General features: G+C 36.6%; 1 protein-coding gene across 6 annotated transcripts; it reads left to right on the top strand.

Moving 5' to 3' along the window:
- The first annotated feature begins 4761 nt into the window (after nucleotides 1-4761).
- On the top strand, nucleotides 4762-24295 carry LOC135214324 (transcription factor Sp9-like). Of its 6 annotated transcripts, none has more exons than XM_064248521.1 (11): nucleotides 4762-6012; nucleotides 11545-11690; nucleotides 12008-12271; nucleotides 13273-13638; nucleotides 14134-14403; nucleotides 16651-16683; nucleotides 18262-18420; nucleotides 19318-19480; nucleotides 20276-20619; nucleotides 20983-21102; nucleotides 21428-24295. In XM_064248521.1, exons 2-11 carry the CDS (start codon nucleotides 11655-11657, stop codon nucleotides 21578-21580), a joined length of 1908 nt encoding a protein of 635 aa, XP_064104591.1. In that variant the 5' UTR covers nucleotides 4762-6012; nucleotides 11545-11654; the 3' UTR covers nucleotides 21581-24295. The 6 variants fall into 6 exon arrangements, with proteins under 6 accessions (XP_064104591.1, XP_064104593.1, XP_064104587.1 ...); XM_064248517.1 differs by having other exon boundaries at nucleotides 4765-6012; nucleotides 16567-16683; XM_064248519.1 differs by having other exon boundaries at nucleotides 4765-6012; nucleotides 12020-12271; nucleotides 16567-16683.
- Nucleotides 24296-24443: the final 148 nt, after the last annotated feature.

Here is a 24443-nt window from a genome sequence, read left to right on the forward strand (position 1 = left end):
ATACAGAAATGTAATAGCTGTAGAAGGAGATAAACTAGGACGAACAAATGTTCTACAACATAAGATTTTGTTAGATGATGGAGCCAAGCCATTTTTTATTCCTAATTACAGATTACCAATAAGCCAGAGACCCATAGTTGATAATTCGATAGAGTAAATGAAAAGAGATGGAGTATAGTAATTCCTTCTAAATCTTCATATAATTCTCCATTTTTATTTGTTCCAAAGAAAGATGGTAGTGGACAAACAATTATTCACAGCCTTCAGCACGCATAAAAAAAAAAAAAAAAACATCACAAATGGTGCCAGAGGTTAGCGGATTTGAGACGTAAAAGTGCAGTGAAGTTAGACAAACACAAAAGTTTCAACAATGTTTATAAACACGGCGATATACGACTCGACATAGCAGAATTTAATAACAGACGGCGAAGTGAATCATTGACGAAAACATTCCAGGGACCCCATTTCAGCTACAAACATCTGCGAAAGAAGTTGAATAATTTATAAACGTCACTACTTAACCATCACATGTTTTCCCCCAAGATTGAAAAGCAAGACACCGGTTAACAAGGTAAGTGAAACCAGCAACGTATATAGCAGCCAACGAAGCAGCGTTTGTTGAGGAGGTGGGGGGTGGGTGCGTTACCAACACACACCGAAACAGATTTCTTATACATCTGTTAAAAACTCTTCCTGTGACTAATACTCTCTCTCTCTCTCTCTTATAATTACACCATTCCTAACTGGCATTCTCCTAGCTATCATTACACGAGTACTTTCTGTTGTTCACACACACACACACCCAAATAAGCCATCAATATTATACGTATTTAAACGATGTGAGCACAGACGCTCTATCAAATACAGATGTTTAACATATTGAAACAGAATCGTAAAAAAAAATATCATTAAACGAACAAGTACATAAATCTTACACGCTATACCGAATCCTAAGTACAAATTAGATTAAAACTTGAACAGTCTGGGTTTTCAAGCCCCAAAATACTCACCGTAATATGGACGGTAAGAAGGTTGTGCAAAATAAATAAATGAACAGTTCTTACCAGCTACAAGACACAAAGAAAGTATCGAAGCACCAGATCTAACTAAACTGTCAGAGGGCAATATAAAAAACACTCATTGTTTGTACTCCATGGGACTGAAGAGACGGGGTTAAGCCTACTTCGAAGGTATGGTACTGTGGAAACCTGACAGTTTAGTTAGATCTGGTGATATTATATATATCATATCTATATATATCTATATAGTTTTGTAATATATAATTATTATTTATAATATATATATTATACTTAATTTTTTAATTAAGTCTTCTATCTAAAATTAAAATTCACATATGCCACAGATTGGATACATTTTCTATAAGAACGACCTCAGCCGAGAAAGAAAATGAAATATACGGTAGACTAATATAAAATTATCAACGAATTCTGGCTGCTAACATGAATGAATTCAGAAACGAAATTATATCACTGTAGCACTTGATTTACAGAAATAATAAAGAAATGAATAGTCCTCTCTCATCTCCGTACACTTATTACACTTTTCATTACTTCAGGTAGATAAAATAGTTGTGGCTACATTAACTAGTTATAGTATGTAGGTGTAAACATATCAAAATATTGTGAATTACTACACACACACACACACACACACACATATATATATATATATATATATATATATATATATATGTATATATATATATATATACATACATACTATATATATATATATATATATATATATATATATATAATATATAAACTATGAATCATGTTGGTTATTCATGCTTATTTTTGTGAGTTATTCTTTGCTCTCTGAATGCGGATGAGTCACCAGCCATCCTCATAATATTTGTTACTGTTAATTGATAGCATTCAGCAGGCCTTATGCCAGCACATGTATCACAAAAGCCACAGCAGTCAATAAATACGTGAAAACCTTGGAGAAGACAGGCATTGTATTCATATTCCCAGAAACACAACCAGCCACGTTTACACTACTACGGACTCACAAGGTCACGAGCACAACACCTGGGTATTGTTTACATTCAAGATGGGTACCCATATACCTCAGGTAGCTGACCTACACCCATAAAGAAAGGTCTGGGAGGTTCTACTAGATCCCTCTTGGGGGCCATAAGCCATAGGGCACAGTCGGGTATAATCCTTTAAACTGATCCGCGTGTTTACAGTTTCGTTTAAATACCGATAGCATCTCTCTCTCTCTCGCTCTCTATCCTTGAGAATCTTAATATATCACTGTATATATAAACCTATAGTTTAGGCAAATACATGTAGTAATATGTAGGCTACACGTGTGTGTGTGTTGAACGTACGAAACGAAAAAAAAAAATAGTTCACAGAAGTCAGTCTACACATTCAATCGACTGTAGTACCATCATCAAGTTGCCACGTGGTCAATTTCCAGCAACCACTCATCATTCGTTCACAAGTCACTTATTTAAGTAATATACATAAAGCCATAGCCTAAAATAAGTTCTATAAAAAGTCGACACATCTCCAAGTCAAGGAGAAACGAGGAAGCTTTATTAGTAGTACCTCATCCTGATTAAAGAAATAGATAAATAAAAACTTTGGGAGTAACGAAAATGTCAGCAGTCATAAACAAACATAGACGGCAGATGTTTAAAGCCAACCGTCGGTCCACGTATTGCGCCCGCATCTAGACTCTTGCATGTCAATTCACTTTCTCCTCTCTTGCCGTCACATTTCCTGCATCACGGCGTGGAATCAGCTCTCTCTCTCTCTCTCTCTCTCTCTCTCTCTCCCTTGCAAATACATGGGTCTAATCTCGATTTATACTCTCTCTCTCTCCCTCTCACATACACAGGTCTATTCTCGATTTATATTCTCTCTCTCTCTGTCATATGCTTTTAGTCTCAATCATAACTGAACATACAAATAGCTTCACCTCATTTTTCACGTCACATTAAATATATATATAGCTGCAACTAGAGAGAGAGAGAGAGAGAGAGAGAGAGAGAGAGAGAGAGAGAGAGAGAGAGAGAGAGAGAGAGAGCACTAAACGCGAATATTAACAGTCATAAAAGCAAGCTGGTAAAAATTCCTGGTCAATCTTGATCCGAAATTAAGCTTTTTCGTCACCTATGGTGCCAGAGTGACGATAATCAGGAAAACGGATCCCATTAAACAGTGCAACATTTTGGCGGTTAATTCTAGAAGCGAGACTTTAATTGTCAGAGGAGAATAAATCAATCCACGACTACATTCTGTCCAATCACAAAGTAATGTATTGCAGGCACGTATTATATGATGATGCTTGTATAAATAAACATAATTAGAAAGGGCTTACGAGTTACGACCCACAACATTGGCTTTATAGCTGCTTTGCTACAAATTGGTTCTTTAAAAGTAGGCCTAGAGTCTTCGTTGGTTCTTGAGCATTTTTAACTTGAGGGGGTGGGGTGATGGTTTCATGGCCTGATGGAAACATTCTTAAATCTTTTTTTTTTTTTTTTTTTTTTTTTTTTACCCTAGGATGCTTTGTTTGGCTGAAGCTGATTCAGTGGTTTTTGGAGAAACGGTTTAAAAAAAAAAGTGAGAAGCTTAAGTCTAGCAATAGTAATACTTGTGCAAACTTCAGTCACTAAAGTTTACGGGAAAATGTTCGATATATGATACATAAATATAAGAGAGAGAGAGAGAGAGAGCGACGGCACGTTCAGCAGATGCTTATAAGAGCAAACATACTGTAACTATCGGTACAAACGCATGCACAGAAGGGGGAATTTGATAGAGAGAGAGAGAGAGAGAGAGAGAGAGAGAGAGAGAGAGAGAGAGAGAGAGAGAGAGAGAGAGAGTTAAATGTAGACCCAATTGACATAATAACCTAATTCACCTTTGTATATCATTGATAAACATTACTAATTCACAAGAGCAAACCATATACCAGCTGGACCTAGGTAGTACACATACGTAGGTAGCGTCCACCACTCCTCTCAGAAAACTACAGTATTTCCCACAGCCCAGACCCGTTATAAAATCCGTCACCATTCTCAGTCAAGTGTGAAGAGTTGGAGAGAGCCCAGGGGGATGTGTGTCTGGCTGTGTGTGACGTCATTTCCGGGGGAGAGCGAAAAGAGAAACTGTTCCTGCTTTTTTTTTTTCTTTTTCAATCTTCCTGGACAGATGTTCCACCGAACACTTGTTGATTTCCCCTTGAATTCGATCTGTATTTTTGTTTATTTAATTTATTTTAATGCGAATGCTGTTCGTGCTTAGGTGATGGAGAACATGGTAGAACAGTTAACAGTTCCCACGGACGCAACGATAGTATATACAATAGTTAAGGAATAAATATACTGATTCATTGAAACATATTTATTTTTTTCCCATATGACAACACAGGACTCTGTCAGCTGGCGCTATCGAACCCAACGGTGAGAAGCAAAGTAACCGTGAACTTTTTTTTCCCCCCCCGTCTCTCTCTCTCCTTTCCTTCTTTCATTTACACAGAGGACGTTTCTCATGCGTCCTGGGTTCCCTTTCCTTCCCAAATGTTTGATGTTGCCTCAAGGGTGCAGAGGCTATGACATAAGAACATCACGTGGTTTTAGTTTGGTGTGGGTGTGGCGAAAGTCATGTTGGACACTCAACGCGTTATTGAGGACGACACGCATATTCGAAGTCGTGAATTATGTCAGGTTCCATAACACCTCCAATTCTCCGTGACACGGCGCTGATAATAACTATTAGTCTGCGGACGGTTTCGGGGCCGAAATATCTCACGGATATTTTTAAAAATCTTTCCCGTAATATTTTTGGCAACTGATTAGGGCGGCAATTGTACGGAGAAGTCGGCCTCTGGGCGTCACCGAAGCGGAGCTCTTTTAGACGCATAAAAATAATTCCTCTCTGGCATCTCGACTTCCTCTTTACTTTACCTTCTCGGAAAATGAATGGTTATTTATTTGCGTCAAATGGCTCCGTGTTGCGACCACGCATATCCCAAGCAGAAATATTTGCGTTCATGTTAATTAACGGACGCGACCAGAAGGAAGCCGGACCTTCAGTCCCAGTGAAAGTAGGCTGGCTCAATTCACCTGCGCCCCGGTTATTCGAATATGGGCGAGATTGTACCCGCCCACAGATTTCCCCGGAAGAAAATTGCCAAATTTTCTAATAGAAAGCCTGTAAGAAGTCCCTTATCAGCATCCCGTCCCCTACGATTTCATATTTGCGATCCATCGAGGTTTTAACATCAGGGTCCGCCAGGCTATCATTAGGTTGTGGGAGGGCCTGTCGTGGAGGGTGAGGGCGGGAAAATGCAGGCTTTGTAACGAACGATTTGAAATATCGCCGCTCTACCCCTTTAATTAAAGGTGGCGCCCCTCTCTGTGTCCCTCTGGTACGTTTTTCCATCCCCGCCCGCAGATATACGCCGTGGAAAAATGCCATGAGGACGTCCCTGAAAACAACGAGGTGAAATGGCCGGATCGCCAATCCATCCATCAATTAACTAAAGCCTGTGAAACGTAACGTTGCGTTGTGAGAAAGAAGCGATCCGTGGGCGGCCTCGGGCTGGTGACTGTGGCGGGGAGAGCGGCCGCGCTGCACCAATCAGAGGGCAGCCTTCACTTCCCCACCGCCCCTGAGTTTCACTCTCCTCCGCGCCGCGAACTAGTTCGCTTGCGAATTGCATCGCGTTTTGCTCGCCGCTGCAGCTATTTCAATTTTCCCGAATGTTGGTAAAAGATTCCGAGGCGTCGGAAATACAGAGGAATCGCGAAATGGGCGGCCCACACGCCTGAACAAGGAATTAGATCGTCGCTTCCAGCGCACGAATATCTGGCGAAATTCGACAGGCCGCCTGAGAGTTGAAGCTTTTGAATAGTCGTGACCCCAAAGCAGTGAAGTGAGAGGAAATTGTGTATTTTGTGCCAGCATGCGTACTCTGACGGCCCCATCGGCGAACACGGAGTCCCCAGTGCCATCCACATCAGGCCAGGTAAGCCCCAGGGTGCCTAACGCGCCCCTAGACGCGAGAGAAGAGAGGGACTGGGGAAAAAGTGTACGGTGTACTAGCAAGTCAGGACAACTAGGCTAGGCTCCGCCCTTGCAGGAGGCGTCACATCCACGTGCTTCAGGATAACCCCGGGGCCAGCCTTCCTTCCTTCCGTCCTGCCTCCCCCGGGCACCGCCCCCCGTCGCCCCGCGATCGACACAACCCTTCGATAGAACACCCCGAGGGAACGCCCTCCTCCTCAATAGTATTCATGGAGACGAGCTCGCCCTTTTCCTCCTCCTCGCCAAGGGCTCCTTCGCAAGGAGGAGTTGGGCGGGGTGTCGACGAAGAAGAAGGTTGTGCCCCGCCGCCGCCCCCCTGGCACTGTGGGTGTGCCCTTCCCTCGCCTAAGTACGCCCACTGCCCGCCTCCACGCCTCGCCCGCACCCGTAGCCCACCAGCAGAGACGGGGGCGGGGCCACTTCCATATCCTATCAGGACAATAGTCAACACACGCAACTTCTCTCTCTCTCTCAGTTTCTCATTACCTTTTCGGCAATCAGCTTAGGCACACGGGCGGCGAAGGGCGGCGCACCAGCAGCAGTAGCAGCAGCTGTTGCTGCTCCATGTCCTTCTCGCAGAGGAAAAATCGACCTTGAATGACATGTTGCTCTGTGCAACAACAAAGGAAATCACGCCGTATAAGGGAAATTAACCATTGAATTTATTTATTTATCTATATAATACTTAGGCAAGACAGTTGGGGAACTTTAAATGTGAAAATTGTATATATATAATACACCTTTAAGGGTTGGTTTGAGCCACGGTACACAAAAATGCGTTTGGGTCTTTTTCTAAAGGTGTAGTAGTGTTGGACACGCGGAAGTTTTTAAAGTCTCTCTCTCTCTCTCTCTCTCTCTCTCTCTCTCTCTCTCTCTCTCTCTCTCTCTCTCTCTCTCTCTCTCTCAGTAACTTCGTACACTTTTGTAATATATTCTTGACCTTGAGATTATTTACTTTGCCACCCCTCTGTATATATATATATATAGATATATATATATATATATATCATATATATGATATATATAAATAATTATATATATATACTCCAGACAGACATCCACGATAAATTAGTAAAAGTGTGATTGAGTGTTTAATAATGTGCGTCTATATAGATTCAAGGTCTTGGTATCAGGCCCTGCACCCCATCCCCAAAAAAATAAAAAAAAGAATGGTTGTACACTTGTCTAGTAATTACTGTTCAGAGGCACACACAAATGCAGTGGCAGCAGCTGTTGCAGATTTTAATTTTTTTTTTTATAGTTTCCTAACGTCTCTATCTTTTACCATCGAGTCTCGCTCGCTATTCCTCCATCCTCTGTGCTTCCTTCGTAAGTCTTGTAGGTACGTACATTGGGCGTGGTCGGTGCTTGGATGGGTTTACACAGGGGAATGATCACCGTTGATTCTTGTTGCATACGAATCTTTTGGGAGTTGGTCGTTTTGCCTTTGTAAACATTTCTTTTTTTAGAATTTGTTTTTTTTAGAATTTGTGACGTCCATAAATAGGCTTACATTCCTCATTGCTTTCTTAATAACTCAACAACTGATGGATGAACCTACTGTGAAGCACACTTACACTCCTTGTGTTGCTTTATAGTACACTTAAAATGTACACAGGAGACTCAACAGAATTGAAAATCTGATGGATTGGAAGCTCTCTCTCTCTCTCTCTCTCTCTCTCTCTCTCTCTCTCTCTCTCTCTCTCTCTCTCTCTCTCTCTCTCTCTCTACACTCCGCGTTGCTTTAAAGTACACTTAAAATGTACACAGGAAACTCAATAGAATTGAAAATCTGATTGATTGGAAGCACTCTCTCTCTCTCTCTCTCTCTCTCTCTCTCTCTCTCTCTCTCTCTCTCTATACTCCGCGTTGCTTTAAAGTACACTTAAAATGTACACAGGAAACTCAATAGAATTGAAAATCTGATGGATTGGAAGCTCTCTCTCTCTCTCTCTCTCTCTCTCTCTCTCTCTCTCTCTCTCTCTCTCTCTCTCTCTCTCTCATTCAATTGCATTCGCTCACAAAATAATAACCTAACTCATACTTTTGGGGGTATTAAAATGCCGTATGTTATAAGGTAACTCGAAAGTGTGGAATGATCCTGAATCTCTCTCTCTCTCTCTCTCTCTCTCCGGGTACATTGAGCTGAGAAGCACGCAAGTCACCTATTAGCTGTATACAGTCTATCTTTTGGTAAAATACCAAAATCTTTTGGGCTTTTAAGAACTGAATCTCATTTTAAACCTTCGCTGTAAGTTATCGTGTGGAGACGAAGCAATTGATGCAATACGTATAAAAAAATGATTTCAGCCTCAGGAGGTTCCCAATCCCCCCCCTCCCCCTTGCAGTTCCCGCTACCCTGACACATCCCCCCCCCCCCCCTCCAACTTTCCTGTTCCCAACGTCGCGAAAGTCGTGAGATTAAGTAATGCTGACTCGATACCCTTCCGCGTGTGTTGACAGAAGCGACCAGGTCTCATGTTGCATTTTTTCCCTTTCTTTTTTTTACGTGTGTTGCTTTTCAGTCTTTTTTTTTAACGTGCGTTGCTTTTTTTTTTTTTTTTTTTCAAAGCACTCATTTAATCTTTTATGTAAAGTTGACGTTCTTAGGTTATTTTATGGTGAAATATGATAAATGGGAATATTGCGAAAGTGGTGGATTGAAAATCGGGTATCTTAGAAGAAATTATAGGTAAAAGTTGAGCAGTGAAAAATTGAAGTTAGGTGACTTGTCGAAAGTATTGACGCTCACCCATCGAGTGATGACTTCATGATCAGTGACGTCCTGACGTCATCATCAGAATTATGAGAATGGAGGGAAGTCTAAAGGTGTCAAGACCTGAGTAGTAGACATTTCAAATAGTTGCGAAAACTTGAGATGCAGCAGTATTTGCTTTGGCGAAAATGAAAACAAGGAGACTTTGATTATAATATTATATGGTTTACATTGTTGTCGTATCTGATGAGTAGATTACTGTAAGTGAAATAAATTATGATATATATATATGTATATATATATATATATATATATATATATAATATATATATATATATATATATAGATATATGCCACGAAGGAAAATAAACAACGGAGTATTCCTTCATGGCATATATCTTTATGGATTTATCATGTTCCTAACTTTCGTGATTCAGTTATATACATACATATATATATCATATATATATATATATATATATATTAAATATATAATATATATATAGATATATATAATATATATATATTATATATATTATATAAATAATATATATATATATTACAAGAAGATTAAGTGGTGTTAGGACCCCACGTAAGCCCGCGTCGTTTGTGCATTTATTGGTGACTACCGACGCCATGTAGTTTTTTTTGGGCAGAAATGAAATTTAAAGTTAGTTTTAGGAGGGAAATAAAGTATGTCCAACGTTGAGAAGACAATAAACTTGAATCACACTTCAAACGTGTGTGTGAGAGAGAGAGAAGAATATGAGTAACACCTATTTATTTTTTCAAGAAAACGCTTTTAATGGCCGTTTAAACTTTTAAATGGAAACTTTGAGTTGTCTGTCGCAATTTTGAGTTGATCTTCAGTGAGAGGTAGTTTTGTTGTTGAAATAAGCTGGCTGTATGGTTTTATGTATTTTTATGTATATGGTATGAAAGGAAGCAGGGGCCTTTTGCTACATCTGGGTGCAAAATTAAGGTGGCTTTTGTGATTCCTCTTATTAGTAAATGAAGCTGGCTTTTTATTCCTCTTTGTTATTAAATTGTGCTGGATTTTTTATTCCTCTTATTAGGAAGTTATTCTGGCTTTTAATTCCTCTTGTTAGGAAATTAAGCAGAATTTTTATTCCTCTTGTTGGGATATTAAGCTGAGTTTTTATTCATGTTGTTAGGAGATTAAGCTGATTTTTATTCCTCTTAGGAAACTAAGCTTGATTTTTATTCCTCTTGTTAGTAAATTAAGCTGGCTTCTTATTCCTCTTGTTGGGAGATTAAGCTGTATTTTTATTCCTCCTGTTTGCAAATTAAGCTGACTTTATTTCTTGTTGGGAAATTAAGCTGGCTTTTTATTCCCTTTGTTGGGAAATTAAGCTTGACATTTTATTCCTCTTGTTAGCAAATTAAGCTGGATATTTTATTCCACTTGTCAGGAAATTAAGCTTGATATTTTATTCCACTTGTTAGGAAATTAAGCTTGATATTTTATTCCTCTTGTTAGCAAATTATGCTGAGTTTTATATTCCTCTTATGAAATTAAGCTTGATATTTATTTCTCTTGTTTGGAGATGAAGCTTCATTTTTATTCCTCTTGGTAGGAAATTAAGCTTGATTTTATTCCTCTTGTTAGGAAATTAAGCTTGATTTTTATTCCTCTTATTAGGAATTTAAGCTTTATTTTATTCCTCTTATTAGGAATTTAAGCTGGCTTTATGAATTCCTTATTTTTTTAATTAAGTTGGCTTTTTTATTCCTTTTTTTATATAAAGCTGGATTTGTGCTTCCTTATTAAATAAAACTGACTTTATAAATTCCTCTTGTGATGAAGTTAAGCTTGCTTTGTAGTTGCTTCTGTTTCTTAATTAAGCTGGCTTTATGAAATCCTCTTGTTTCTGAATTAAGCTGGCCTTATGAATTCTGTTTGCTCTAAGTTAAGCTGACTTTGTAATTCCACGAAATTACTAAGTTGGCTTTGTGATCTCTTTGTTATAAAAAATGTGCAGACTTTGTAATTCCTCATCTCTCTTGTTATAAAAATGTGCAGACTTTGTAATTCCTCTTGTTATTGAGTGTGTGCGTTTTTGTGCACACGAGAGAGAGAGAGAGTACTGTAATTTAGTGTACAAATAAATTTTTGGCGATACTACAGTGTTGCGCAATGCAAAGCACTTCTGTCCATCATTATAGAATTTGATTCTTCCAGACAAATGACAGATTATTTAGGCAGAATATTGGATAAAATACTTAGACAAAGGTCAGTATTAAGTAGTACATGTACTGCATTGTCAGACAAAGTAGTACATTGTAGGGTAATTTACTGCACTGCTTATTAATAGTTACTAACAAATTTTTTTTTTATAAGTGATTAAATGAAATTGTTTTTGTGTAATAAACTCAAGCGAATTTTCTGGACTTTTCCTGTCTTAATAAATCTGTCCTGGTCTAAGTAATTCTGGTTGAAATATGTGTTCATTCCAACCTAAATACAGGCGAGAGTAATTATTCTTTAGGTCAAGCTGAAGAATATGCCTTTGTGAAAGAAGCTGTGTTGTATACTAAGGAGAAACACAAATTGTTTTCAAATTTTAAGGAGAAACACAAATTGTTTTTAAAATTTGACATATCCATATGTAAACAATTATTGGAATAGTTAGCTCTAAAAAATCATGATACTGTACAGTGATTGGGTGAAGTTGCTATTTTGCACATAGAATAGTATAGTCTCTCTTTTATGCAGCTATATTTGTTATATTTCAGTTTTAGTGGTGCAACACTGTGCAATAAATCTGTCTGAAAAGACCAAGAGGAAGAAGGTTTCGTTGGCTGATTGTGGCAGAGATCTAGATTGTTCATAGAAAATTGCCAAAATGGAGGATGACATCAAACACAAGGAAACTTTTGAGGTAATACTCATATTAGTGTGTTTCTGATTACATATTGGATTTTTTTTTTTTAAAGCATGTTTGGTACAGTACCCTATCATTGGGTCAAATTTCCTCTAGGAGGAAAATTTTTGGTACACTTCATCCAATATATTGCTTCAGTGACAGATAACATAATTGTACTGTAGAATGACATCTTATATTGTAAGACCATACATGTTTATAAAAAATGAAAATTATATTGCAACATTAATGGCCATATCTAAGTTAAGTACTATAGTTAATATAATTCTACTTTCTTTTTTAAATACTATTTCTTTCATGTTATAATTTTAAAGTATACGTTGCAGCCGAGAGAGGCCCAGGGTGCCCAAATCATCACTGCCAATGGGCAGACCTACTCTGTTATGCCCCAAACCCAAATGCAAACTGTAACAATAGATGGACAGGAGGCAATCTACATTCCAGCATCAGTTCAGCATGCCCCAGCTACCCAGCAGATCCAGATTGCGGGCAACCAGGCTTTGTTCACCCCAACTGGGCAGCTCATCAGAACGCAAAACCTTCTGCAGAATGTTCAAAGCGTCGGTCAAGTTGTTACGGTAAGTTTCACCATGTTGTTTTAAGCTCTGTAGTGGGTAGTGCACTGTAGGCATTAGTACTTTAATTCTGCTGCAGCGTCCTTTCACCCCCCTAGATGCAACCCCTTTTCGTTCCTTTTACTATACTGTCATTCATATTCTCTTTCATCCATCTTACTCTCCACCCTCTCCTAACAATTGTTCCATAGTGCAACTGCAATGTTTTCCTTCAGTTCCACTTTTCAAACTTTTTCACTATCAATTTCACTTTCTGCGCTGAATGGCCTTATAGGTCCTAGTACTTTGTATGAATTTTATATTCCATTTTGTTCCATATTGTTTCAAGTGTATGTCTGCTTCAATCCTGCATTACATTCATCTATTTGAGCAGCCATGGCTGTTTATGAATATGTGTTGATATGAAGCTTATCGTGCACTGTTATTAAAACTTTCTCAAATTTACAAAACACAGGTCTAAATATGAATTGTTAGAAAGATTTTTGATAAGTATGCTGTACTTTTAATTTGTAAATACGTATATATTTCTGATGTGTTACAGCGCTGTATACGTAATGAATTAATACTTTAAGTTAAATCATTATTTTGTTGGCATATGTATTGATTTCTATAGAGGCAGTCCCTGGGATATGTCGTTCTGGACTTATGGGTTACCTGATTTACAGCACTGTAATGAGGATTTATGGTGTCTACAGTGCCTTAACGCACTGTAAGTGCTATTTTACAGTGCTATTTATTCTTGTTATAATGATGATGCTTCGGGTTACTTGATTTTCGGCTTAAGGAACCCCTGTAAACCAGGGACTGCCTGTAAACTGTAGGAAAACTTCTCTTAATTACTCTAGTAATGTGTACAGGTATGTCATGGAATTGCAAAATATTCTTGTTCTCATAGATCTTAAGCTTTAAAGAACCATTGATCATTATCAAGTTTACCTCAAGTGTATTTTTCTAATATACCGTTTGACAGTTTGTTAGTTTTGTTTTATTCTTTTTCTTTGTAGCCCATAACTGTGGGTGGTGTGCGTCCTGCCACAGCAACTGGTGGTGCTGGCACAGCTCAGGCTGCGCCCACAGCAACAGCCCAAGTGGGCCAGGTAGCAACTCAGGTAATGCAGTCAGGAGTTGCAGGTGTACCCCAAGCAACTATTCCTGTGCAGATACCCATCTCGACAGCCGGGGGACAAACAATCATGCAGACTATTCCATTTCCAGTGCAAATACCGGTAATTCCAAATGTTGTGCAGGCTAATGGGCAGACAATCCAAGTAGTACCGCAACTTGCACAGGTGAGGACGATGAACCTTTACTACGATGGTGGTGTACATTACCCAGATACTTATAATTTGATAGAGTATTGCAAGAAAGAAGTAAGTTGCTAGACCTGCTAGACCTTTACAAACTGTCTGTACTGAATTACAACTTCATATTGGTTTAATTTTATCCAAAATCTCTTAATTTTCTAGAGCAATGCTGGAAAAAATTATTGTGTGTCAATTAATGTCTCCTTTGAAATTTGATTAAACCATGCCAAGCAGTCTTTGATACTATATAGGTTTGCAATCATGTGACATCTAAACCTGCTAAATTTTATGTCAGAAGGTTATGCTAATGTTTGAGTTTTAATAATAAAAGTTCTCTAGTATCACCATATTTTTTAGTATATGGTATTTGGTCAAAACTTTCATTCAGTCCAGATCTTTTAAACGTATTTAGAACTATTCTCACAAGTTGTAAAAGAGACTCATTGTACTGCACTGTTAATTTTCAGCATAATTTGTAGTAGTGTAAAATTGCTACAGAAGTGTAAGATGTACACATGCTTATGCAGACCCTTTTATGATTCTTTTGTCTTTCTTGAACAGCAAGTCCAAGCACAACCCCAAATAGCACAAATTTTATTACCCAATGGCCAAGTCCAACAAGTTCAAATGCTGTGGAGTGGCACCACAGGTTTGATGTCTTTAGCATCTGCTGGAGCTATGACCCAGCTCTCCTCCTCCCAACCCGCGACAACATCAACTTGGGCAACGAGTACAGTATCATCCCCATCAGTAGCAGCAGCAGTGCAGGCAACGTCAACCACCACGTCTACGCAGGATGAAAAGCCACAAGTCCAGCAAGCAAATCAGCAGGTAGACCAGTCTTTAAGTAGATTTTCTTTTAACACAGTCAAGTCATATCTTTTACCACAACTACTATTTTTATACCAAATACTACACTTCTGCTTTGGTATTTCTGGCAATCGCATGTCTGATTTTGGTCTTTTATTACAAATTTTTAAGTTTTTCTTCTATTGTTCTCAAAGAAATCTACGCACCCGTTAATACAGGCCTTAAACTGCCGAGTCTTCTGTTGTCAGGTTTCATAGATTGAATTACGTAACTGGTAATGTTGCATTTGATACATTCTATGATTTGTCATAGCTGTTCATTATAGCCTTATTTGTTTGCCATATTACCGGCAAACAAGGCCATTGAAACTTAGATTTTTTAAGAATATTTTATATTTACTAAATTAAAACTGTGACTCCACCCTTACTAAAACTGAGAGAAAATAACTTTCATACACCAAGTTATGAACCAAGTCAGAGCAACTTGAAACTAATTAGATCAAACATGAATATGAGTCTTGATTCCACATGACCTCGTTTCCGAGGTCGGATTATGGGAAACACTTCATGTGTTTTTCCTAATTTCAACCAACAAAGATCAACAAATCTTTGTAATTAACCCCTTAAAAACTTTGTCAAAATGTTCAACATTTTCATTTTATTCAAATATGAAAGTTTTATAAGAAGCTTCTATTTCTTAAATAAGACCTCAGTTTTATACCTATGGGCATTACAAAATGTGTTTGGAGTATCCCTTTGGCCCCTGGCTGCACCCACTTTTTAGTCTTACTTCACCTCTATTTTTGCCGTCTTTCTTCAGTCGTGCCATCCAACCACTTGACCCGTACTTTCATAGATCAATCACTTCATTCTGTTCATTAGTTGTGTGTATTACTTCATGCATATGTAAATAGATATGGACTGAATATATGTATGTGTTGAATAACTAAAATAGACCCTTCAGGCCAGACCTAAGAGTTAAAATTTTTGTTTTAATTAAACTAAATACTATTTTCTATGTTGGTAGGGTGTTGATAGCTTAGGTCAAGTGAGCAAGGGTTGTTCCGTGTCTAATAGATGTCTATTTGAAAAAGAATCCTTCAGTGTGGACGGTTTGACAACTGTTGTCGTGGAAGTTTAAGGCTTGTTATAAATGGTTTACTTTTAGTGTTGCAAAATTCTGGGAAATTTATTGATGGAGTATATTAGTGTGTCTATATCAATAGATTTATATGCAAACAATGATAAAGAAGTAATATTTTAAAACTTGGCTTACTGTGTAGAATTAATATTTGCACTGACTAAGATCCATTGTTTGGTTTTGAATCTTGCATGATCATAGAAGCTTCTAACATTTTTTTTTTTTATTTATTAAAAGAAAACCTTATAAGGAAATTAACTTGCATACCACACACTGTTTTTCTTGACCCATTTGTGGTAGTTCCTCATGAACGGCCAATTGTGCATTGCATAGCATGAATTGTATTTTAACAGAAAAGTCTGTTGTGACCTGTTTTGCCTTAACATGTTAACCTCCAATGGTGAAATATGTTGTTATCTAACTGGAAAAGAATTTTTAGTTGGAAACAATTTTTTTTTTTTTTTTTTTTTTTTTTTAGCTTTTTATTTCATAATACAGTAATGTTTCTTTTGTGCTGAATGTGATTTGCTTATGTTTTACTCATGATGAAATAAGGTTGCAATAACTCAGGCTTCATGACACAAAAGCTGATTGTGTCAGGTTTTTTTTACTAGAACAGTTTTTGAAAATAGCTGCTTTTAAGAATGTTTGAATACCTCCAGATATGTTTTGATCTTGCTACTCAGGGTGAGCTGTGCACATTGGTAGTGTTTTATGGGGATTTTGTAATTTTGGTAAAAAGGGCTCAAGTTGTAATAGAGTTCTTGTCATGATAAGTGTAGATTTAAAAAAAATACAAGCTGGGCCAGTCATTACAATTTTTATAGTCTTTCATAATCATGTTTTTGTTCATAGCTTTGTACAGCTGAAAACTCTAAGAATTTGTATGAAAACATAGACAATGAAGCATAAGTCATTTTAGCCTGAGTTGTTGTGATCGCCAATAGGTTCTTTTGGTCAAGTCCTCTTACTTTTTTTCTACCCTAAAAAAAAAAAAACTTCATTGGGTATTTAAGTTACAATCATGACATCCATACTTGTTAGGCATCCGCTGCAGGAGGCAGTATCACAACAACAAACCCCTCCCAAGGGACAAATATGACTGTTTCAAATGCTTGTACTTCTCAGCTGTTACCGCAGGGAATCACTGTATCAGCGCAGGTAGGACATTGTTTTTGCTTGATTATTTCTTTTTTGTTTTGTATTTTATTTGAACAATTGGAAAGTACATGTGTTATTATTATTATTATTTATTTTATTATTTTAATCTGAATTCAATTGATTTTGACATAGTAAATATGATTAAAAGGAGGTTTATGGATACAGTTTTAGAATTATTTCACAGTAGATCATGTCATCTGAACATCTCCAAAGAAAGTTTAAACTGGAAATCATGTATCATAATTTATTATTTTTTTTTTTTTTAAAGTTACCATTATGTTTACAATTACCATTCAGAAAAGTAACTGTCATCCTGTCAACTAGTTAATGAATATACATTAGCCTAGATATTTTATATTCACATGACTACAGATTTTTTGCACAAGAAAATTGGAACATATTGTGGCTGAGGTGAATGGGTTCTGTTAGTGTTTAATGTTGATTTTGTAGCTTGTAAGTTGCTTTTGACGTGTGATATTGGTTTTGTTTTTAAAAATCGTGACACAATTCAAATTTGATTCAAACTTCTGCTTTAAGCTAACTGTTATTAAGTAACTAGGGTTGCCGTTGAATGGAAATTATTTCAGCACTTATCAGGAATCCAGTTTAAAAAAAAAAAAAAAAAAATGTTAGTCTATCAAGATACTATATGTATTGATGTCGTTTCTATTATTTGATGATCTGTTTTGCAAATGTTTGAGCAGTTTTCACTTGCGGTAAAATATTTTTGGTAATGATTAATTTCATTTTTCTCTGGGCAACATTCTATACTTGGAAGTGTTTCAGAAAAAATATTTGTTCCTATAGATTTATATAAGATTAGGCATAAAAGTGTAACCTGTGTGCAGTTTTGCTTTATTGTGATAATGAAAGTACTTAACAAAATATATAAATGTACAATCTCTAATCAAGTAATTTTTTGTTTATAGATACAGTATTGCAACATTGTGATATCCAATACCAGCTAGTGATGTTGATGCTGAAATAATTTCATGCAGTTGATAACCCTAGCTTAAACCTTGTCAGTGGAAAGAAATATTGTTGTAATGCATGGGAAATGTGGGCAGGTGTATTGAATAAGGATTTGTAGCTAAAACAGCTCTTTAATGCGATTATCCTAAAAAGACTTAAGTATCAGTAGTAATTGTTTCTCAGACTGTGAAATATGTTGAATCCACTCTTGTAATGTGCTAAGGAGTTCACAATTTTTTATAACCGAGTAACAACAGCAATTTTTAAAGCAATTGAAGTAATATCATCTCTTATCACCCTCATTTCTTAAAACTTAGTTTTTTCTTGTCAAAATATTGTGACAAGGTCATAATGGCTTAGCTTTTGCTAGTCAAAATATTATGACAAGGTCATAAGGTTTTCTCTGATAGAATATAAACATAGAAGTACTAAAGTATCCTGTGAAGAAAATACTCCAGCCCATATAATTAAATAAATGTCATGTTCACAGTTCATTGACATTTAAGGGAATATGAGGAAAGGCCAAGTTTGCTGTTCCTCTTGTAGCTCTTGTGTTTCTGATTAGTATTTTACTCTTTGTTCAATATTCAATTTTCCCTCCCTCAGATACCTGGATCAGTCGGGACAGGCGTTACGGTGGTGCCAGTAAGCCAGACATCGCAGTTGCGAGCTGCAACAGCTCCTGCGGCAGCGCTGGCGACTCAGCAGATCCCTCAGATACAGGTGGTGCAACCTGTTTTTCAGCACATCCCTGGTATTGGCCAGGTGAGGACGCGGGCTTTAAGGTTCTTTGAAATGTGGGATTTCTGGTTCTTCATCATGTGGCATTTTCAGGCTATACAGCAGGACTGTAGGTTATGAGAAATATGAATTTAGTTATAGACGGGGTTGAACTAAAGGATTGTAAGTGGAGTAGGATTTAGTTTGAAAATTGGGAGTTCAGGTTCTCTTTATTTTTTTTTACAATTTGAAGTTAAATTGCTTCACATTCCATTGTCGGGGGGATCCAAACATCCTACCTCTCAGAATGAGTATATTGGTGTCTTCTTAAACTAAACCTTTTAAAGCTTTTATTGCTAAGCTATACCCTTGTAGCTTTAGTTGATATTGCTTGTCAAATCTCTGTTATAGTAGCTGGTACTGTTTAATTCCTTTGAGCAACCTTTCATCAAACTGAGTCTCTACTGCGAAAGGAATTTTCTTAGTTATTTCTTTACTCAATTTCCTTTTCTGTATTGCTCTACTGTTTACCTTGTGGTCTTTTTGTCTGTACCTTTCTGCTCTTCTGTTAGGGTTGAAGAATGGCTTGTAATAATATTTAAGGACCCCCTATATTTTTTATATTTTACTTGTTAGTTCCTTCCTGGTTCTATTCCTGTTATAATCTACAAACAAAGAGTTATATAAATCATTAAAATTCCCACTCTTGATTCTCTAGCTTTTAATATTTAACGTAAATTTCAGAAGTGTTCTTAGGCAAGTTTACTTTTCATGTTCCAGAGGTTTATGTGATGGTTTCGTTTACTTTTCCACTGATATACATGCACTGGGTAATGTAGGGCAGTTGACTTGGAAATTGAGCTGTTTTTTCTAATGAACTCCCGTAAGTTTCAGCTTTATCATATACTATATGATTTTCTGACTTCTTTTGTCTGTGTACAGGTTCAAGTGATATCTCCATCATCTCTACAAAACCTTACATCAACTCTATCAGGAACAGCTCAGCCGATATCTGTATCAAACCTAGGGGCTGTGACTACAAGCAGTGCTCAGCCAACAACTGCCATTCCCACCCAGATCTTACCTGGAGGTGCTCAACTTATTAGTAAGTTATTTTACTTATGATAATTTACTCATATCTGGAATTCTGTATAATTTTTTGTGGAGTTTATGGGTAAAGCTTCATCCACATGACCAGACTTTGTTTGCAGAGAAAAGCAAAAAATTTGTCCATTGCCAGACTACACTATGGCTGAAGTGTATGTACAGACACTAGCCTACTTATGAACATTCAACTTAGAAACATAAGAGATGCAAACAAACGGAAGCACACATTAAAAGTGTGTTCAGTGTGTCCCCCTTTGCCACCCATAAGTTTAAATTTTGTTTTTTGTGTATTTTATTATAGAAAACAGGTATTGTATATGAAAAGCGTAAAAATTAATTTTTTTTTATTGTTTAAGTAATTATATATAATACTATATGTGAATGAAGATATTTACAGGTATATACAGAATATACTGCTACTAAGAATAATTTTAAGAGTAATGATATAGTATAAACTTGGAAAACCTAAAACCAATTGTCGAGGTTGATGGTTGATTTTTTAATGGTTTTCAAAACCCTTGTCTACACATTCGAATCTTCAGGAGTCATTCCCAACATTTTATGATATATATTGGAAGTTTTATTTAAGTGTTATTTTTAGACACCTTTTCCAGTCTAAACAGAAGTGGTTTGTATTTTGAAGTTTACCGTGATTTTTATTTTATTTTATTTTATTTTTTTTACAATTATCAGGAGTAGTTTGGGTATGGCACTGAGAAATGGAAAAAACTGAAAACATGCTGTCAAAGCATATTCTTTATTTTCACATACTTATGTCTTCAATTTCCCACAGGTGCTAGCGGTATACAGTGTGAAGGAGATTCCAAGTGGGTAGTATCCACAGGAGGTCAAGTAAGTCAACCTCAGGTGGTGCCACAACCAGAAGACTCGCCCGTTAACAATGGGGGTAAGAGCAGGTTACGCAGAGTTGCATGCACATGTCCAAATTGCAAAGAAGGGGACAGAGGCGGAGAACACAAGAAAAAAGTGCACATCTGCCACATTCCCGGTTGCAACAAGATGTATGGAAAGACGTCACATTTGAGGGCGCATCTAAGATGGCACTCTGGGGATCGGCCTTTTGCTTGCTCTTGGCTGTTTTGCAATAAGAGATTCACTAGATCAGATGAACTGCAGGTATGTACATTTCTTTAATTATTAAAATCATTTGGCTCTTACTGCAGTTTTCATTATGTACTGGAATTTTGTTATTAGTGTGATTCTTAAGAAATGAAAAGAAAACGGAAAACAGCAGAGGAACGCAAGACTTTGCAATTATTATTTTTATAATACTATGAACCTTTACCACTTAAATTTAATCAGGATCTGAATGCTCTTATTCAAGCCAGTATGCAATCAGTTGTTCTCACTTAAAGACCTCAGAGAGATAACTGAATTTTTTCAGCCTAAATTGTCTTTGGAGTAAATTAATTATTGCTGGATGGTGGTACATTAGTTCCTTGTTTTAATCAATTGCTTACAACTGCCTAATTTTTACAGCGTCACAAGCGGACTCATACAGGAGAAAAGAGGTTCCACTGCCCCGACTGTCAAAAGCGTTTCATGCGATCTGATCATCTTTCAAAACATGTCAAGACCCACAATAAGCAAAAGGGACTGGTGAGTAATTTGGACGTTTTCAAAATGTAAGTGGGTCATATGTTTTTCAGAGGAGATTTTGGGACTAAGTTACGGAAGATTGCTTCTTTACATTATAAGTTTTTTTCCATTTTCTGAATTTATGAAGAATGCTTCTGGAATTATTGGAAAATCTTGTTAGAAAACATTTTTCTTATTTCATCGTACCTTTTCCTCTCTGGATCCTTGCATTGAGTTTTTAACAAACCTGCCCATTTGTAAATTAGTAGGTTTCAAACAGTCCTTGTTTACTGTAAATGCAGCAAAAGACTATGACAATGACTTATTGTAATTGACTCCTTTTCAGAACCATTCCAATGCCCCACATTCATCAGACAGCAGTAACTCCTCAGATGCAGGCGAGAAGATGCTCATCACCATCCCAGACCAAAGTGGCGACCCCCTCCACATCTCCACAGATGACGTCTCAGGCAACATTACGCGGCAGCAGCAGCCTTAATAATCATAATGTTTTAGTACAAGTTGAAAATGTCATGTAATTACTCATTATCATTCTCATCATCCACATATGTACATATCCATGTCGAGATTTATTTAGTGTTCACTTTGTGTATTTATAATACCTTATATTGATGGTAGAGATGTTACGCTGAATTTTTTTTTATTGACAGGTAAATGGTTGTGTACAAATTTTAAAATGGTAAAAGTCAAACCAGAACTAACGGCACTTTGTATGCCAAGATAATATTCTGGGAGTTAAAAAGGTAACGAGCATTAATAATTTTGCTAAACAAGTATTTGAATACAGTGGTTATTTAAAACTTTTGTAAATTCGTGTGCAATATTTTCTGTAATAAGTTTTTTACCGAAAATAATTTTTAGTATTTTGTATATGCATAATTTGCTGTAAGCAAATTTATTTGCTCAATGTATTTTCACTTTTCTTTGAATTTACAAGAATGCAAAACCCTTAATTCAGAAGACTTTTTGTGGGGAATTACATCAGAAAATGTATTTTGAAGAATATCAAAGGCCATAATGAAGTCGTGAAAGGCAAAGAGTACTCTTTTGAACTCTTGTACCTTATTCATTTTAAGTATTTGCATTTGTGACTGGTACTGGAAAGTATATACATGATTGTTGTTACTTTTTGTGAACACTTGATCAGATGTATTAAACTATCATTTTCATTTGCTTTCTAAAGTTTATATCCACTGATTTGCATTAATGGTACAGTGGAATCCTGCATCAACCGATACCACATCACTGCATGTCTGTGGACTGCAGATACTGCTATGAAGAGAAATGTCTGGGAGTCTGGTTTAGGAGCAATTGAGTGAAACAAGCTAGAGTGGATGTTATTTGGTTGTATCTGTCGTGCATTATCGGCTGCCTTCATCTTCCGTAGTGTATACATCACATCTTGACAGACATGCAGTGGAAATGGTGGTGAAGTAAAAGGCTAAAAAGTGGTTGCAATTAGGGGCTAAAAGACACTTAAGACACGTAGTAATGCCTACGATGCACTGTGCAAGGTGCACTTAGGCACTACCTGCCCACAAGGCCTTGTTTAGTGTGTATACCGTATTACCCCTTTGTTTGATACCTTGTGCCTTGGATCAGTATCATCTTATGTAGGTAGTTATCCATTTTATCCATCATAATTGTGTTGCCCATGTATCTAAATTTACTTTAAAAAATCAAAATTAACCTTCTCCTTCCTGTGTCCTTTGAAATTGTAAAGCTGTTGTAGTGTTCCTTGATAAATTACTATTAGGTCTTATGGAAGCTTTAAATTAGATAGTAAAACAGTATGACTCATTTTGAAATTTCATGCCAATTTTTTTTATTTTACAATTCTCTTGGTCAGTCCAGTAATATGAAGACTGTGTATAGAGTTCACGGTTGAACACTCGCTCACATTGGATTCCCTGAACCATGTGTCTGTTTATGCAAGATTCTACTGTACATGATAGGATGAACACAGGACATAAAATACAAACGTCGGGAAAAGTTGATTTTGAAGAAGGAACATTACTGAATCCCATGTACTGCATTATGTCACATACATATATTAATTGCTGGCTTAAAATTTGCTTCCTTTTAAAAGACAAACAGGCTCATTTAATTCCAGATAGCAGCGTATAGACTTCACTTTACAGTAAAGTGTTATGGTATTCATACTGCAGATGAAATAGAAAGGGTAACTTAACATTTGTAGGGTCACTTTAAACATGAAAATTTTGACTATTTAATTCCTGTAAAATCATAGTGGTGGGTTTGCATTACTGAGGTTATTACTTACAAGTTTAACCAAACTGCAGAACTATATTTCCAACTTGTGATCAGTTATATTTACTTGAACAATGAAAATAAGGTTTTTGAAGTTTTGGTTTCTTCAAGGTTATAAACTTTTAGCTTCGAGATGAATTTTTTTTTTATTTAGCATGGACACATGGCATTTGATGAAACTCCATTCAAATACGTATGTAGTAAACATACGTATTTACTGTCCCCACACACATTTTAAATAGTGATAAATATTCTAAATAAGAACAGGAAGAATGAATTTGTATAGAGTTCTGTATTTAATATGGTTCATATTTTCCAAGTTTCAAATGCTTAGCTTTACATTGTACATATTTTAATGCACAAAATTTTTTAAAATGGCTCGTTACTTCACAATTTTAAGAGCTGTAAAGCACACGACTTTTGTATGTGCTCGGAAACAGCGCAAGGTAGTGAACAGGCTCAAATAGAATAGCTCAGTCCACTGGATAGTGAAGGACTAACATTTGGATGAAAATGACTTCCTACAGTGCTATGAATTCAGCCATTCGTGGCCATCACACAAATTGTATTGGTGGACAGTTTTTGTGTCTTCCTAGTCTTTTCTGTTGAATATGTATATATTTGAAGTTATTTATTATATACTTTTTTATAATTTTATAATATATGGCAGTTGGAGTTGCACACTGTACTATATTACTTAACATGTAGTTTTCTCAACTGCTTAATTGTACCTGAAGAATTCTGCTTTCAAGAATAGTTGAAATACTTTCAAGAATAGTTGAAATACTAAGTAATTTATATGGTTTAGAAATATAAAGTTTTTAAAGTGGCGCTAAAACCAAGTGAGATTATTATATAATACTGTTGATTCGTAGAAAATAGGTGCCTTGTATTGGTTCTTACAATAAATGGCATGAAATTAGCTTTATTTCATTATCCTGCTCAATGTGAAAATCTGGGTTATTTCCAAGTTAATAATCAGAAGACCAAACCAATCAAGTTTGGAAGCTGATTCCACCAGCAACTGACCAATTGTACCAACCAACATTGCTATAAGCTTTTCCCTGCAA

The sequence above is a fragment of the Macrobrachium nipponense genome, chromosome 45, assembly GCF_015104395.2.
Source record: "Macrobrachium nipponense isolate FS-2020 chromosome 45, ASM1510439v2, whole genome shotgun sequence".
Taxonomy (NCBI): Eukaryota; Metazoa; Arthropoda; class Malacostraca; order Decapoda; family Palaemonidae; genus Macrobrachium; species Macrobrachium nipponense.

What these genes read in the sequence shown, in the direction of transcription:
- LOC135214324 (XM_064248517.1), top strand. Translation starts at nt 11,655, where the DNA reads ATGGAGGATGACATCAAACACAAGGAAACTTTTGAG. An exon ending in TCCAGCAAGCAAATCAGCAG is followed by an intron (nt 14,404 to 16,566) that starts GTAGACCAGTCT and finishes CATACTTGTTAG; the next exon opens with GCATCCGCTGCAGGAGGCAG. An exon ending in GAATCACTGTATCAGCGCAG is followed by an intron (nt 16,684 to 18,261) that starts GTAGGACATTGT and finishes TCCCTCCCTCAG; the next exon opens with ATACCTGGATCAGTCGGGAC.